Source organism: Erithacus rubecula, assembly GCF_903797595.1.
Source record: "Erithacus rubecula genome assembly, chromosome: 9".
NCBI lineage: Eukaryota > Metazoa > Chordata > Aves > Passeriformes > Muscicapidae > Erithacus > Erithacus rubecula.
Window position 1 is genome coordinate 2,191,094 of NC_136660.1, and position 16,371 is coordinate 2,207,464.

The following is a 16,371-nucleotide window of genomic DNA, read 5'->3' on the forward strand; positions in this document are numbered from 1 at the left end:
CCTAATGATTATGGGGATTTGGTATGTGTGGGATGCCATCCCTAAGACTGGACCAGTTGCACTGAGAACCTTCAGAACTGTCAGCACAACCCAGAGGGTGTGTGGGAAAGCAAGATCCTGCTGGGGAGCAGCAGTGGTTGTGTCATTGTGGCATTAAAAACCCAGCCTGGCATTAAAACCTAGCCTGGCAATCCCAGCTCTGGGATGTTTAAAGTGAGAGCTGCAGCACTATGAGAAAACCCAGGTAGGTGCAGAGCTTGTTCCTGGCTTGGGCTCCTCTCTCCCCTTGTGAAATCCTGGCAAACTGGTTTTGAACTTGGTTTCTGTAGCCGTTCTCAACAGCAGTGGGTGTTGCCAGTGCTGGAGGCTGCAGTGGCTGATTTCTTGTCCCTTTTGGAGCTTGTTCTCTCAAACAGCTTTCTGAAAGTTGGGGATGATCCTGTGTCTTTGAATTCTAGAACAAGGAAAGGAAAAACATTTCCTGTTCTCATTAAGGTCCTGATTGTTGACTCCAGGAGGTAATGCCCTAAGCTGGATCTCTGGTGCTTCCAGCAATCTGTGCTTTGCTTTCATAGTTCATTTCTGATTTGACATCTTACAAATGAGGCTTTAGGGCTGCAGATCCACCCACCCTTGACTTATACACAGAATTCAACCCCCTTTGTGCAAAGGCTGAAAGGTGAGGTGGATAAGCTGGAAGTGCTTGTTGGGGCAGTTCGGTATCTCTGCAGGCTGATGCCAGAGGAGTTATGTGAGTTCAGCTGGGGAATATGCAGATTTCAAAGGTACCAATCCTAATGCATTGGGGACAGGATGAGCAGAACTTGTCACACTCCCAGTGACTGGAGGATGCTCCCTTAACTGGGTGACAGCTGCCCCTGGCATTTTGAAAAAAACAAAGCCAGAGAATCTGAGAATAACTGGTGCTGAAGGCAACAACTGTGTCTCCATCACTTGAAAAACTAAGCAAGGCACTGAACCTTCATCTGCAAGTTCCCCAGTGCTAGGAAAGCAAATTAACAAGAGCAGTGAAGTGCAGGGAGTAGTGGATTTCTTTTCCACCTAGCAGTCATCAAATAAGGGAACTCCTGCAAGGATTTAAGAGTATAGTTGTGCAAAGTCAGAGACAGTGACCCCCTTCTGTATCTTCCATGTGGCAGAACTCTGCAAGGCACAGCCCTCTCCTTCCACTGTGCTTGCCCAAGGGGCTGCAACACTTGTGGGGCTGATACCTCAGAGCAGAAAGGATGTGGCTTCTTAATTTTCACCTCTGCTGCCTTGTAATAGGTGTCAGTGAACCCATCCCACTGGTCATGACCAGCTTGTGACCATTGACATGAGTGTTGGTGGTTTGGGGCAATTTCTTGGGTAATGCTGGGATAGGAATTTCAACTAAAGAGGTGATTTGGAATGAGGAAGATGGATGGAGCAAATGCCTCTCAAGCAGCTGCTTGCTGGGCCTGTTTGGGGAAGTTATTCTGCTCTCTGCTAGTGTAAGAGGTTGCACAATGAGGTCCTAAGAGAGCTTTTTCTCTAGGGATTTATTGTCCCTTTGAGATCAAGGTGTAGGGCACTGCAGACTTGGCAGGAAAATGCTGAATCCCAGTGCACAGGGCAGATCACAGGGTCATGACTTTCTTTTGTCTGGAGAGGAACAGTCTCCTGTAAGCAGAGTGAGTATTCCCACAAAAAGAAATACTCTCTGTAATCATAAATTCACAGAATGGTTTCAGTTGAAAGGCATCTTAAAGCCCAACTAATTCCACTCTGTGCTATGGGCAGGGACACTTTCCACTGTCCCAGGCTGCTCCAAGCCCCATCCAACCTGGCCTTGGATACTGCCAGGGATCCAGGGGCAGCCCCTGCCTGCTTTGCTGGGATGATGCTACTTTCCCTGGCTGTGTGAGACTGAAGCTCTTCTTCAACAGCCCAAGAAGTTCTTTGATGAAAATTGAGTGTCACTAATTTGTGAGATAATCAGCCAGATTTGTTTCCTTGTGTTGTTTCTGGTTGTTTCATCAGTTGCTTCCTTGAAAAATCCCTACACAAACTAAAACTTGTGAGAATAGCCAAATATATTTTGTTATTATAGCTTAATGGAACAAAAGTTCACACCCTTCTTTGCATTGCACTTGGGAAAAATAAGTGGAAAACCCTTGGATGTCTTATACACAAAATATTATTTTCTCAAATTCTCAGGCAGCTTTTGAGCAGTCAGTTTAATTCCTAGAAGGGAAATAACTTTGAAGTTAAAAGTGAAGAATGATGCAACAAATGGAGATAGTGTTGACTCATTTTCTGTCTCACTGATGGGTATCTAGGGGAAACATGGAGGTGTTACATGCTCTGGATGCTAATTTTTCTGTTACATTGTAACTGTAACACTAATTTCCTGCCTTTCCCCTCTCCTTTCTACAGCTGACTTAATGAAAAAAAAAAGTTTTCCTTCAGAAATGCCCTACTAGAACCAGTTGTGTGTCAGGCCAGGATGATTTAGAGTTGTCAGTTGTTACAGGAGCCCCTCTTTGTGCCTTTTCTTCTTCACAGCCCCCTTTGTGCTGCTCCTTGTTCTTCAGTAAATGTGTTTCCCTGCTGCCCTTGGTCTGTTGGGCACCTTTTCCACCCTGCTGCTTTACTGGAGGTACAGAAAGGCAAGGTAACATGGAGAGGGAGTAAAGATGTGAATATAAATGTACCAGGATGGACTTTTCTGACAGATATTGTACTCAGCCTTTTTTCCCTGTTCTTTCAACCTTACCATGTTGTTTCTATGGCAGAAATTTATTCTGCCCTTCATGGAGAACAACAATATGAGGAAAAGCAGGGAATGAGTGATGCTGAAAAGTGATCCTGGTATTATTTAGCTGAGTTAATCCCAAATGTAATGCCATGGGTTTAACTGGAATTACACTGGGGATTAGTTCAGTTGATAGCTGATCACACTCTAATAGCTGCCTGGCTTTGGGAGTTGGTTGGGCAGGTGCTGTTGCCTCCTTGCAATTCCATTCCTTCACCTCCATGTATTCCCACAGTGGGCCCTTCTCTTCCTGCAGCAAGACCTCATCTGAGGAACCCCATTTATCCTTTCACTGCTTCCTTGGGGTTTCCCATTTTATGTTTTAAGCATTGCAAAATCCCAACACCTTTCTCCTTTTCCTTCAAGGGGCTTCACTCAGGGCCCAGTCACAGCATCAATAATTTTAAACTCTGCTGGAATGAAGGTCAGAGACTAAACAGGAGTAATTTGTGGATTGCTGATGATCATGAGCTCAGCAGGTGCCAGGAAGTAACCTCAGCAAGTTGGACCTGGAGGAAGCACTTGCTCTTCCAGGCACAATGAGCAGTGAGGTATCTCCTCCTAGAGGAGAGGCAGCACAGTTGGCACAGGCATCCTTGGAGCCTGGCACGGATCCATGGATGGGTATGGAGCATGAGGCAGTGGTCCAGGAGGACGAGTGCCATGCTGGATGGGACCGTACACCCTTAGGTGTAGAATTCCCTCCCACCAGGGTCTTGCTGTCTCTGTCGCTCGCTCAGGGGCCATCCCAGGGCTGTACTGTGGTTTCCCTCCACCAGGACATTGCCTGTGCTTCCCTCTGTTCAGCAGAGTTCTGTGACCTGAGCTTTTGCAGCAGTGGAAATCTGAGGATTTTGGGCAAAGCTGTCAGTCACGGGATTTCTCTTCCCCTTACCTGCTGCTCTTTGCTGGGAGGTTCTTCTGCGTTTCTTTTCAACTTTTTTGGTATTTTGGCCAAACCCTCAGGGACCAGCCTCCAGCACTGCTTGGTTTTAAACATCATTTTTATCATCATCATCTTCGGGAGGTGCTTTTTCTCCCAGTAGTGGCGTGCGGGCTGCTGTTCCTCCTCCCTCTCCTCGAGCCCCGAGCGCTTCATTTGGGGGCACTCCTGTCGGGGGTGCGGGATGCGGCTGCCGCGGCGCTCCTTCGGGGGGCTGGGGCCGCGCCCCCGGCCCCGCAGCGCCCTGCCCGGTTCCCCCGGGGGCCGGACCGGAGGAGGCGGCGGCGGGGGCGGGCGCAGGGCGAGAGGGGCCGGCCCAGGGCCGCGCTACGTGTCCCGCAGCCCTTATAGCCCCGGCCCGCCGGGCCCGCCGCCGCTGCACCATGTCGAGCCAGGAGAACACGGTAAGGGACGCGCCGGGGAGCGGGGCCGGGCGGATCCCTCTGGCTCTCCTGCGCTGGGATCCGCGGGCAGCGGCAGCGGGGCGCTCCGGGAGCTCGCTAACCCATCCCTCCCTCCCTCGGGATGGGAGCAGAGCGCTCCGGGAGCTCTCCAGCCCGTCCCTCCATCACTCGGGATGGGAACGGGGGGGCGCTCTGGGAGCTCGCCAGCCCGTCCCTCCATCACTCGGGATGGGAACGGGGCGCTCTGGGAGCTCGCCAGCCCATCCCTCCATCACTCGGGATGGGAACGGGGCGCTCCGGGAGTTCGCCAGCCCATGCCTCCATCACTCGGTCCGCGCATCCCTCGCTCCGCATCCCGCACCTGTCCCGCTGTGCCGACTGTCGCTCCCCGCGGGTCCCCTCCAGGCTCGTGCCTCGCTCGTGGCTTTTTGGGTGTCCCTGCCCCGGTCCCAGGCGAGGGAAGGAGCTGGTGAGGCGGTCACCGCCACCGTCAGGCTCCCAGCATCGCTGCACAGCCAGTGCTGTAGAACTCTCACGGCAAAGCGAAGTAATCGCAGTTCAGTGAGAAATTAAAATTGCAAATCACAGCCGCAGCCAGACATCGCGTTCCGCTTGCCAGCTGCCCTCCCCTACTCCTTGGATCTGGGATGGGAGCTCTGGGTCCCTCTGGCTGTGCGGACGTTTTCCAGGTTTTAAATCAGAACCAGAAGAAATCTTGACGTAAGTCTTTCAGGCTACTTTTCGCTGGTTGATTTGGGGTTTTATTTAAAGTTTGCCATAAACTTTTCCGATGGATTTGATGCATTCTGGACACAGTGGTAATCTGTCCGGAGAGGAATGCACCCAAAACCACACGGAACAAAGCGCGCCTGTGCGGCGGGGTGTTCTTGGAAACGCAAAAACCTGTGGTTTAGGGATTATTTCAGGCAGGGGAGGTGCGAGCCGTGAGCTGTGTATGGGAGTTCTGTTTATTGCTGTGACAGGAGAGAGGCATTACTGAACTTCCAGAATAATCCCTCTCCTTTGCCTCCACCCTGGGCTGGAAAAATGACCTTTATAAGCGAGTTTGTGGCTGACCTTTGTGCCGTGGCTGTCAAAACAGATGCTATCGGCTTGACAGCTGTGGGCGGATTTTTGTGCGCTTATCCGTCAGATATCTGATGGAGTGAGAAAAGGCGTGATTTCGCCGATTACAAGAGGTTTGGGGAGTGATGGCGAAACGGTGATGATGTCCCATTAGTGATCTTCTTGTTCCTTGCCAGGAAGATGCGGCTGCACAGACTGTAAAGGAAGTTCTCTCTCCGAACTGCAACCTCAGCAGTTTCTTGGTTTCAGCCATCTCCAGTTTATATCAAAGGCGTGGATAAGGAATTTCACTTTGTTCAGGGTACTTTGACCTTTTTTTGTGCCCACAGACGATTTGTTGTGACGCCTTTTGTAGCTGCAACAGCCAAAGGCATTCCATTTAAAAATGAAGACACAATAATTTATCCTGTTGAGATCCCTATTGATACAGCAGTAGGATCATCTTTCTGTTGTCCCATCTTACTCCCCATTCTTCATTCTCCCAGTGACATGAATCCTTATTTCTCCTAAAAATCCCTGTTGCTACTAAAACCTTAGTTTTATCACAGTTTCGTGATGTGGGCTGTGCATTAATCTTTGTTCCACAGACCGGGTTTTGTGAGACTGGATGTTACCAGTTGAAGGGATGTCAGAGCTGGGTTTTCCAGGTGATGTTGATCAGCTGTCGAATTTTGGAAAGGCACAGCAATGCTAGCTGTTGTGAGATGGACCACTGTGTTATTTGACATTGCTCCTCATTTTGCAAATTGAATAACTGGGAGCCTGGGATTTAAATCCTAAATTCAGCTTGAATTCTCTCTGGAGTTTGAAGAAAAAAAAAAAATTTATTTTTTTTTTCATCTGCATGTGTTGTCCTTATAAATGAGCATGGCACCTCAATTCTGCCTCGTGTGAAATCCAGAGTCTTGGTGTGCAGGAATCTCTCTTTGGCTGGTTAATGTGGAAACGCTTTATGCTCACTTCACTTCTGCTCCTGACACTGCAAGAGACATGAAGTCCTCTACGTGCCAGGCGCTGCCCTCCTGTTCCCAGCCCTCCCTGACAGAAAGCCTTTATTTCTGACCAGTTTCAGGACTGACTTTTTGGGCAGAAGAACAGTCTGTAACCATGTCCTTAAAGCCTCAATGTCCCTCACACAGCCCTCCTGTATGCCTCAGTGGCAAACCCCGCTCTCAGGAGCCAGCACACCGTGAAGGGAGCAGTGAGGGAGGTGCAGCTGCCCTTGTTCATTGTGTGGGCTCTTGCACAGGGTGGCTTTCAGGGCTGAGGGGTTCTTTGAGCTCTGTGGAAGGAGCAGCTCATTTTCCCCATGCCGGTATTTCCGCAGCTCGCTGCCTGTGCCCTGAGCTGGGTGGCTTTTCCTGGAGGGCAGGGGGACACAGATGCTGCACTGTGCTCCAGGGAAGCTTTCCATGAGCCCACAGTCACCTGGCGGGGTGACTGCCTGCATGGCTGTGTGTCCCCAGGGCTGTGTGGAGAGTGCAGCTCAGCACATCCCGTGGGATGGAGGCGTTGGGAGCTCTGCTCCCACGCAGTGAAGTTCTTTTCACCTTACAGGTGCTTAGGGAGAATGAGAGCCCACTCCTGAAATTGCCTTTTCCAGGGGATGTGTTTCAGCTTTGTCACCTGCCTGGTCTCACAGGAGCATCTCCAGGAATCTGGCTGGTGTGGCATCCCTGGCTTGCTAGCTCACTTGTGTTTGTGTATGGCTTATGTGCAAATGATGTGGGTTTATTTAAATTTATTTAAAGAGGAGCAACAAACCCACAAGATCAGATGTCAACCCTGAGGAAAGAGGCTTAGTTTCTTTGCCTATAAACTGCTCCCATGTTAAAAAAAACAGAGCTGCAGGGTAGAGTTCAGATGGACTGAGTGATACCCCAGGCGAAGCAGGAACATCTCCATCAATTTAATTGCCAAGCAACATGAAAGAAAAAGATTATTAAAGCATCCAAACCATGCATTCATCTCCTCTCACACTTACTCTTAACTGTTGCCTTGAACATAAGGAGCAAAACAACTTGAAAGATGTTTATTTTCAAAGCAGTTCTGAGTAGCTCATCGCAGTGACACTGCCTAGGGGACAGGGCAGCAAAGCTGATTTCAGGGAATTAATTAGCTTGGAGTTGCTCAAGAAAGTGAGTTTTCTAAAAGCCATGTTTTATCCAGTGAGTCACAAGCTGCTTGTTCTCACAGCATGATTTGTTCTGTGGAGCACAGTGCCCAACCCACTGCACTGTGACATCCAAAGGTGATTGTTTCCCAGCTGCTCATCACACGCTTGGGATTTCTTGGTTTATTTCTTATTACTTTGTTTGCTTTGTGTTTCTTTTCTTCAAAGGCCATGGAAAGGTGAGGTGATTAACTTTTGTTGCTTTGTTAATGATAACTTTCTTCCTTTTTCTCCCAATTTCTTCTGAAGCCCTTTGCTAATGGAAAGTTCCCTTTCCAGTCTCTTGCTCCTATTTTGCTGTTTCATTCACTTGGGCTGCCAGCGTGCCAGACCAGTGTTTAACAACCACACTCAGCTCTGTAAGAACAGGCAGGTTCAATTTGGGGGATTTCAGGGAAGAAAAGCCAGGAAAAGTTGCAGGTTCCTAAATATGAATGCCTTCTCCTTTCCATGCTTATAACCATCTTGGTATGGTCTGAGCACTTCTGCTACTGGTGGTGGTGGTGGTGTTTGGAGTGGTGCTGCCATCCGGGGGGGTGGCCAAGGCATAGAAACCTGGCTGTAACTCCTGCAGCTCTGAGTCAGAGCACTTGGAATCAGTGTATTCCTTCCTGTCCTGCTGCTGGACTCCAGCATAAACACAGGCTGCAGCCTCCTCTGGTTTTCAGGCTGCACACATCGAGTCACAGCCAGCCACAAATCCCTGCCAGAACCCCTAACACAGGTGTAGGTTTCCATCCTACAAGAGCATTTAGTCAATCAGCAAATGATGCTGAAGGCTCCACACCAGCCAGGCATGTGCACTGCAGCTGCAGCTTAGATTCAGGCCACGGAGATTTTGTTTTTCTGGAGGCTTTTCAAGACAAACACTGGCATATTTGCTTTTTATTTTATTTTAACTGGGCTGATGTTGATCCTGGAGGGTGCCTTTAGAAATGAGAAGCCCTTGCCTATCTGAAAGCAGGTGTTTTAGATAAACTTACAGCTCTACATGCCCCCAAAAGATAAGAGGCACTCAGGGCCCGTGTGAATGCTTTAACCTGTGCTTTGGTCACACTGCTCATGCACTTTGCTTCCCCAAAACCCATTAAGAAAAAGGCTGTGCAATTCAGGTTGCCATTTATGAATTTGCTGTTATCGTGAGCGAGGTGTCACAGCTGAAGGGAGTGAGAAATAGCTCCTTAATTGTTTCACTGCTTAATCATTTCCAAGTGAAAATTTACACAGAGTGTATCATTAACAAAAGGAGGGATGCAAAAAAAAAAAGTCCTGGGTGTGCGTCATGCCACGGGATGCTGGGAAGTTGGGATTTGCCTGTGGGGCTGGTAGTTCCTTGCTAGCACTGCCTCCTGTCCCTCCCAGAGTGGTCTTTGCTCCTTTGCTCACAGCTTGGCTCAGTTACAGCTCCATGTGTCAAAAGCCTTGTCTGCTGAGTGGGTGCCAAAATGTGTTTGGAGAGCAGAGCTTGAGGAAAGAGTTGTTTTACACAGATTTGATTTTATTTTCTGTTAGCTGCAGCACTTTGTGGGTTGTTGAGCTTTTTCTGTGCTTTGCTGGCAAACAACAGTCTGAACCTACATTTTCAAGACTTTCTGACCTGGAGGTCTTTGTGGCCTCTCTGGCAGAACAAAATGTTTTCTTCGATATCAAACTGTGTTTTAGCTTCCCATTGTGGTGCAAAAAGTGTGGTTGGGCAGGAGGTCATTTTTCAGCCTGCCCAGCCCTTCTGATGGGAAGATCATTAGGTTGTGTTGCCAGCGAGCGTGGGAAGAGGGGGGGAAATTCCTTTTAGAGGAGAGAGTCTAGGGGGGTCTGAGCTAGGCACCTGCCATGGCTGGGGCAGCTCATTGCATCTCTGGAAAGCTGATCTGAGACCCTGGGGATGGATGTGAGGGGTGTCGAGCTCTCACAAGTGCAGCCTGAAGTCCAGGGGAGCTGCTCTTCAAACATAAATCACTTTTATATCTTAAATATCGTGTGAGCTGAACTCTCCGTCTGCTGTTGGTCTTATTCTCCACTTGCCTTCTGTGGTTGTAAAACTGGGGGTGATGCCACCCTCTGAGAGATGCTGGGAGTTTGCATGAACGTTTGAGGGACCAATTAGCAATAATCTCCAAGGAAAAGGTGGAACTGTCCTTGGACAGTTTGAGCAGTGTGGAATGACTAAGGGCTGTGCCTATGCCTGCTCTAGGGAGGGGTGGGGAAATGCTGAGCAGCCACTTCTTCAGGAAGAGTCCAACATCCTTGGTGCTGACTTAGGTCAGGGTCTAGGTAACCCTGTGTGCACCCACACTTTGAAAGCCCCTCTTGGAGCTTGTAGGGTTCAGAAAAATTCATCCTCCTGGAGGGAGTCCAACTTGGACTTGTCTCCCACAGCTGGTTTTGTGGAGCAGCACATTCAGTGGTACAGCAGAAAACAGCCCTGTGTTCACCCAGCAGGGATTCTGTGGCAGGGGCTGAGGTGCTGAGTGAGGGAAGAGCTGTCCCTGTCCATCGTTCCCAGCAGCAGCCAAGAGTGGAAGCCAGGACAGAGTTTCAGGCTGGGACACCAGTGCATTGTCTCCCTTTCTACTGATTTACAGCCTGAGATAGCAGAGGCTGTGCCTTTCCTTCTGATAGTCCGTGATGAACTTTCCTTCCATGAATTCATCGTAAGATTTTTTCCAGCCTAGTGAACTTTTGGCAAAAAATTCCCTCATTTAACTGTGTCCTGTGTGGTGCTTCTGGCTGAGCTCCCCTGCTCTCCTTCCTGCTGCTGCTTTTGCACTTTGGAAACCCTAAAGGAGCTGCTGAGGTGGAGAGAGGTGTCCCATGGTCTGCTGGTGACCATTGACCCCTGCAAAGTCAGGCACATCCAAGCTGAGGCAGGGAGAGGAGCAGTGTGGCCACAGCACTGGGAGCCCCCAGCCTGGGCTGGAGTGCAGCTCTTCCCTGTCACCAGGCTGCCACCAGCTCCTGCAGAGGAGAAGCCTCACACAATAATGAGTTCATTTACACAGTCACAGAACCACTGAGGCTGGAAAAGCCCTCCCAGACCTTTGAGTCCAGCCTGTTGCCTATGTCCACCTTGTCCCCAGCCCAGAGCACTGAGTGCCACCTGCAGCCCTTCCTTGGACATCTCCAGGGATGGGCACTCCAAACCTCCCTGGGCAGCCCCTGCCAAGGCCTGAGCACCCTTTCCATGCAGAAATTCCTCCCAATGTCCAAGCTGAGCCTCCCCTGGCACAGCTTGAGGCCATTTCCTCTTGTCCTGTCCCTGTTCCCTGGCAGCACAGCCCGACCCCCCCTGGCTGTCCCCTCCTGGCAGGGAGTTGTGCAGAGCCACAAGGTCCCCCCTGAGCCTCCTTTGCTCCAGGCTGAGCCCCTTTCCCAGCTCCCTCAGCCTCTGCTGGGGCTCCAGCCCCTTCCCCAGCTCTGTTCCCTTCCCTGGTATCAGAGATATATGTATTTTAAAACCTGATGAAGGTGTTTGAGACACAGACCCTCTGTAACTCCCACTCCTTATGAAACCACTGGAGCTTCTCTAAAGACAGAGGATTTCTTTCCTTACCTTGGGCATGGTAAAAAAGGGTGTCTTATCCCCATATCATTGAGACCTGTTTTCAGATTTAGGGCATGTACAGTGCCATATTTACCATGGAGAACCACAGCCCACTAATTAAATTCCCAAATCTCATTTTCAGGGGGGAAAAATTATTTGCCTGTGGATACAATTCCTACTTGGAAATCTTTTTGATACTGAAGTTAATGTGTAGTCAGAATCTGTACCTTTGCCCTTCTCCTCTTGTCCCTGCAATCTGACTGACTGACACTCAATTTCCCCTTTCCATAACTGGATCTTTTTCTCCAGGAGAAGGTAGAGAAGTGGGGCTGTGTGTTCTGGGTGCTTTTTCTGGCAGACATCAAACCAAGGCAGCTCTTCTGCAATGTCAAACCCATTGTTTGCAGAAGGTGCAGGGGCCCAACTGCTCAGGAGGGTTCATCTGGGGGAGATCATTTATCAGAGCTGCTCTGAAAATTGGGCAGCCACGGAGGGGTTTCATGTTTAAATTGTTTTTTTTGTCAGTGCCTGACGCTTTGTTTGTTAAATATTTGTTGCCCCTGCAGCTGTCCCTTGAGATTTCAGGAATGAAGACTGGGAGCTTGTTTTTATAACATCTGTCCCAGCCTTACAAGTTTATCCCAAAAATGCAGGCACACAGGATGAGTCACTAGCTTTTCTGCATCGAGGAAATTAGAGTAGTGACGTCACCTCATTCCAAGATAAGGGCACGCCTGAGCTGGGAGCCTTCAGAGAGGCAGATTTCAGTACCCAACTGCTGATTTGGACTCTCAGTGTAGAAATCAGCATCTGATTTTGTTGATTTTCTTCTCTTTTTTTTGTGTGCCAGTGTTGTATAAAACTTGATTGTGACAACCCAAGTCGTGCGAATTCGTGCCAAGAGAAAAATATTTGAGCTGCAATCAGCAAATAAGGTCTTGCTGAGAGCTCAGAAATTCTTGTGACTTAAGAAAACAGCTTAACAGCAGCTTGAAAATCTCGTGTGTTTAGCAGGGTTTGGCAGCTCCAGCTGTCTGTCTCCAGGCTGAAAGGCTGCTTGTTTTGGGGCACTGGGATGGCTCTGCTGCTCTCCTTGAGGTTTTCTGTGCTACATTCCTGGCAGGGCCCAGGGGGTGAGTGCCAAGGAGAGACTGAGTGTGCTGGGCTTTATTCAGAGCTTGGGGTGGAGAAAGGGATCCCAGCCCAGCATCCTGCCCAGAACAGGGAGTGCTGGCAGCCCCTCAGACTCAGCAGGGCTTTGGTGGCAGGGCAGTGTCACTGCTTAGCTCAGTCTGGAGGGGAAACACCATTTTCCTGGGATTCCTGCTCACCTCCAGGTGCTGGGAAAGAAGACTCATCCCTGTGGGTGGCACAGCAGGGACAGCAGCATGGGAGCAGGGAGGTGGGCAGTACAAAAGATGCCACTTTTCCACCTGGGCCTGCATCCTGAGGGGTTAAACAGGCAAAATTTCCAGGGTAACTCTGCCTTGCTGGGGCTTTCTCTTGGGAAAGAATGGGGCTGGGTTTAAAGCATTTTCTGCCTTAGTGCAGTAAATGAATATCTGGGGAAAGTCCATGGGTTTTGGGTTACAAGAGCTAAGCTAGGATGTAAGAGATGCCAAGGTTTCTCCATTGTTCTTCAATATGATTGTAATCAAATCTTTGTTAAAAATCCCCCTTTTTCATCTCTTCCTCCTTTTCTTTGGAGTATCAGTTTTGCTCTTGTTCAGCAAATGACTCTTTTACAGGAGGTTTTCCCCCTTGGTTGCCCATGGATACATGGATTCATCAGGGCAGCCCTGGTAGAAGAAAATAATTTTTTAAGAAAACTTTGGTGAATAATTTTTATACATCAAATGCAACTGGTAGGAATAAATATTTTTAGTTTTGGTTTGTTGCTTTTTTGGGGGGGGGGTTTTTCAGTATGCTGGCAACAATTGGGAGAGTTTTTTTAATGATAGAGTAGCTCACTCTCCTGTGGCTTAGGGAAGTGTTTGACTTCAAACTCAGAATCACAGAATCTCCTGGGCTGGAAGGGACCCACAAGGACCATCAAGTCCAATTCCTGACCCTGCACAGGACATTGCAATAATCCCTCCATATGCTTGATCCTACTGCTCGCCTGTGCAAGGCTCGATGATTCTGTCATTTGAAAAACCCATTCTACCATTTGCAAATAGAAGCTGAAAACATTTTGAAAGCCTCTATTTTTATTTTGATCTAATTTTTCCTTCCTGGAGACATGTCCAGGCCACCGTACCAAAATAGGGTGTGTGTGAAACGCTCGACTGGAAAAAAAATGAATCATATTCCTGGTGCTGTGAGCTTGCCCTATAAATAAAAAGGCAGCTGGGGGAGTCCTGACCCTGGCCTGGCTGTTGGGTCAGGGTTTCCTCGGGGCTCTGAGTGCTGCCAGCTGGATGCTGAGCTGGCCGGACGCGTGAGTAACGCGGTGCTCGCTGTGATCCCAATTTTGGGAGTGAGTCCCTCTCTGGAGCAGGATGCTGCTGCAGCCTGCCACGAGCTGTGGCTCCTGGACAGCTTCCAGATCAGTGCCTGTGCCAGCTGCAGCAGGCAGGGGTGAATTGAGGGCACTGTAAGGACACAGCTCGGACCTGATGGGCCACCACAATGGTCAGCATGGCTCTCAGGTGCTGCATCTCCTTCTGCAGCATCACAGGGCTCTGCCTTCTCTGGGTGGCTGAGCCTGAGGGTGTTGTGAGCACTCAGGGGATCTCCCTAATGGCCTGCTCAGCTCCCATCTGTCCTTCATCTCCACCCCTCAGCTGTGGAACGTGGTGCTTGCAGTTTGTTCTTGCCATGCTCCCACTCGTGATGCTGCCAGGGAGGTGCTGGTTGAAGAATTGGGGATGTGGAGGAAGGAGAAGGTGCTGCCCTAAGGACCAGAGTTTATACTTTAATTCCTAGTGGGAGATGGCAAAACATCTGTGCAACGTGTTGGGACAACCCTAAACCCAAAGAGCTGGGGAGAGGTTCTGATGAGGAGCAGCTCAGGGAACTGGGGAAGGGACTGGAGCCCCAGGAGAGGCTGAGGGAGCTGGGAAAGGGGCTCAGCCTGGAGCAAAGGAGGCTCAGGGGGGATCTTGTGGCTCTGCACAACTCCCTGCCAGGAGGGGACAGCCAGGGGGGGTCGGGCTGTGCTGCCAGGGAACAGGGACAGGATGAGAGAAAACAGGCCCAAGTTGTGCCAGGGGAGGCTTAGATTGGATATTAGGTAACTTTTTTCTTGGGAAGGGTTGTAGAACATTGGAATGGGCTGCTCAGGGAAGTGGTGGAATCACTATCTCTGGAACTGTTCAAAAAACATGTAGATATGGCCCTTGAGGACATGGTTTAGTGGTGGTGCTGGGTTGATGGTTGGACTTGATGATCTTAAAGGTATTTTCCAACCTTAGCACCTCTATAAGCCCATGATTATAAATGTTTCTTGTCTGGTGCATTTTCTATTAAAAGTGCAGTGGTTCTGCTCCCAACAAACACCAGTGATGTCTGGGAGAGACCTGCACACCACGTGCTTGTAACTGTCAGATGAGAAGATGCTCCCTGATAAGATCTCCTTGAGTAGTCACACATAATTGATGTGGGTAAGCACAGCTACTCCCTTCCAAGGCCAGTAACTTCAGGAGGAGCTGAGGTCACTCTTTTGGATGCTATGAATTGAGCAATGGTGGCTCTCAGAGCAGAGGAATGATGGTTCCTGACCTCCAGCAAGACTCCCCTGTCTCAGAGGCCACATCTCTTTATTCAGGAGGATCACTCAGGAAAACCTCCTGCCTCTGGCTGCAACCTGCTTGCACACAGCAGGGCAGCATCTTGTCCCACCAGGGTGGTTGATGGAAAGCTCCTTCCCTTTGGAAACAAAGCCAAGAGACCCTTGGCAGGCAGCTCAGTCAAGCCTGATCCTAAAGACAGCCAAGATTTTGGCATCTCTGTGTTCATGGGAGGGTTCAGTAGGAGAGGAGACCAAAAGCAGAGTTGGGATTTGGTTTCTTGGTATGCTGCAGCCTCAGTCCAAGGTTTGGAGCGATGTGTTTGTTTTTTTCTCATTTCCTGGATGAGGTAAGGCAGGGTGGGCTGAGCACTGAGCTCATCCAGACAGGGCCAAACAGCAGATTTCCAAGGGATGGAGAGAGCGTGGCAATGTCATCTTTAACCATCTGTCTGGCAGAGAGTGCACGGCCCTTCTTTGGAGGTGCTGCTGGGACATTTATTGCCTTGTTTGGGCTGAATTATAAATCAGAAGCTCCTCTCCCAAATCTCATTTCCTTGACCCAGATTATTCCAAGACTTACCAGTGTCCTAAATTGTCCCTGCTTTAGGGCCCAACATCCAGCTGTCAGTGTTGTGATCATAATTGGATTGTCTACTTAAATGTGTTTGATTTGCAGTGACAGGGTTAAAAACCTAAGAATCAAATCAGTAGGACAGCCCTGAATAAACCCCATCCACTGCTTCTCTCTGTCTCCCAACCACCTTGCAGGATATATGCTCTTCCTAGGCACGATCTCTCCAGGATTTGCCATTAATGATCAGTTTTCCTAGAGCCTTCACTCTCTTCCACCACTCTTCAGCTCTGGCTTCCCAAACCATTCCTAGCTGGTGGATGATGAGGTGGGAAGTTGGTCTTACCCTCTGAAGAGCCCATTCCCAGCTAAGCAAGCTCCCAGCCCAGCCATCCCATTGCTCAGGGCTGATAAGAGTCCTGGGAAGTTTATGAGCAGAACAGGAAACTCTGAGGGATTTGGTACCATCTGGAGCTCCCAGCAGGTGGGAGAGGTGTGACAGTGTTGCTGAATTGCAAAAATGCCCTCAGTGGTGCTTTCCCAAGCTCCCAAAGGTGCCAATGTGCAAAATAACAGCTCTGAGATGCTCACACAGCACAGATTTATGGCACAGCAACCTGTACTTAGAACAATCTCCTGACATCAGTCATGTAGGAATGTGCCAGATCCTGCATCTTCCCCAGGTAAGGATGTTATCGTGCCTCATCTCCTGTGAGACACAGCCTGAACTCCTAGGAATGGGAGAAAATTAATCCTTGGTGGTGCTGTCTTGCCTTTGCCAGCTCAAAATGTTCAAACTTTTGACAACCCCCCAAAAAGCAATGAAGTGGAACAAACTGCAGAAACCAAGTCTTGAGCTATTTATCTTTTATTCTCTGAGTCACAGGATGTGTAGCATTCATTTGCCTTTTCAGGGTTTTTTATAGAAGAAAAAATTGGTTTTTGTTGGAAGGCATCTTAAAGCCATCCAGTGCCACCCCCTGAAAAGGGCAGGGACACCTTCCACTATCCCAGGCTGCTCCAAGCCTCATCCAGCCTGGCCTGGGACACTGCCAGGGATCCAGGGGCAGCCACAGCTGCTCTGGGCATCACTCCCCAACCTTACAGGGAAGGATTTCTTCTG

General features: G+C 49.5%; 1 protein-coding gene across 1 annotated transcript in view; it reads left to right on the forward strand.

Moving 5' to 3' along the window:
• Positions 1-4,029: 4,029 nt before the first annotated feature.
• PAPSS2 (3'-phosphoadenosine 5'-phosphosulfate synthase 2) overlaps positions 4,030-16,371 on the forward strand; it is a 28,239-nt gene continuing 15,897 nt past the window's right edge. Inside the window, exon 1 of the mRNA XM_079312519.1 lies at positions 4,030-4,144. Within this exon, the coding sequence (XP_079168645.1) occupies positions 4,124-4,144 (21 nt within the window). The 5' untranslated portion in view covers positions 4,030-4,123. The remainder of the gene's footprint in view (positions 4,145-16,371) is intronic.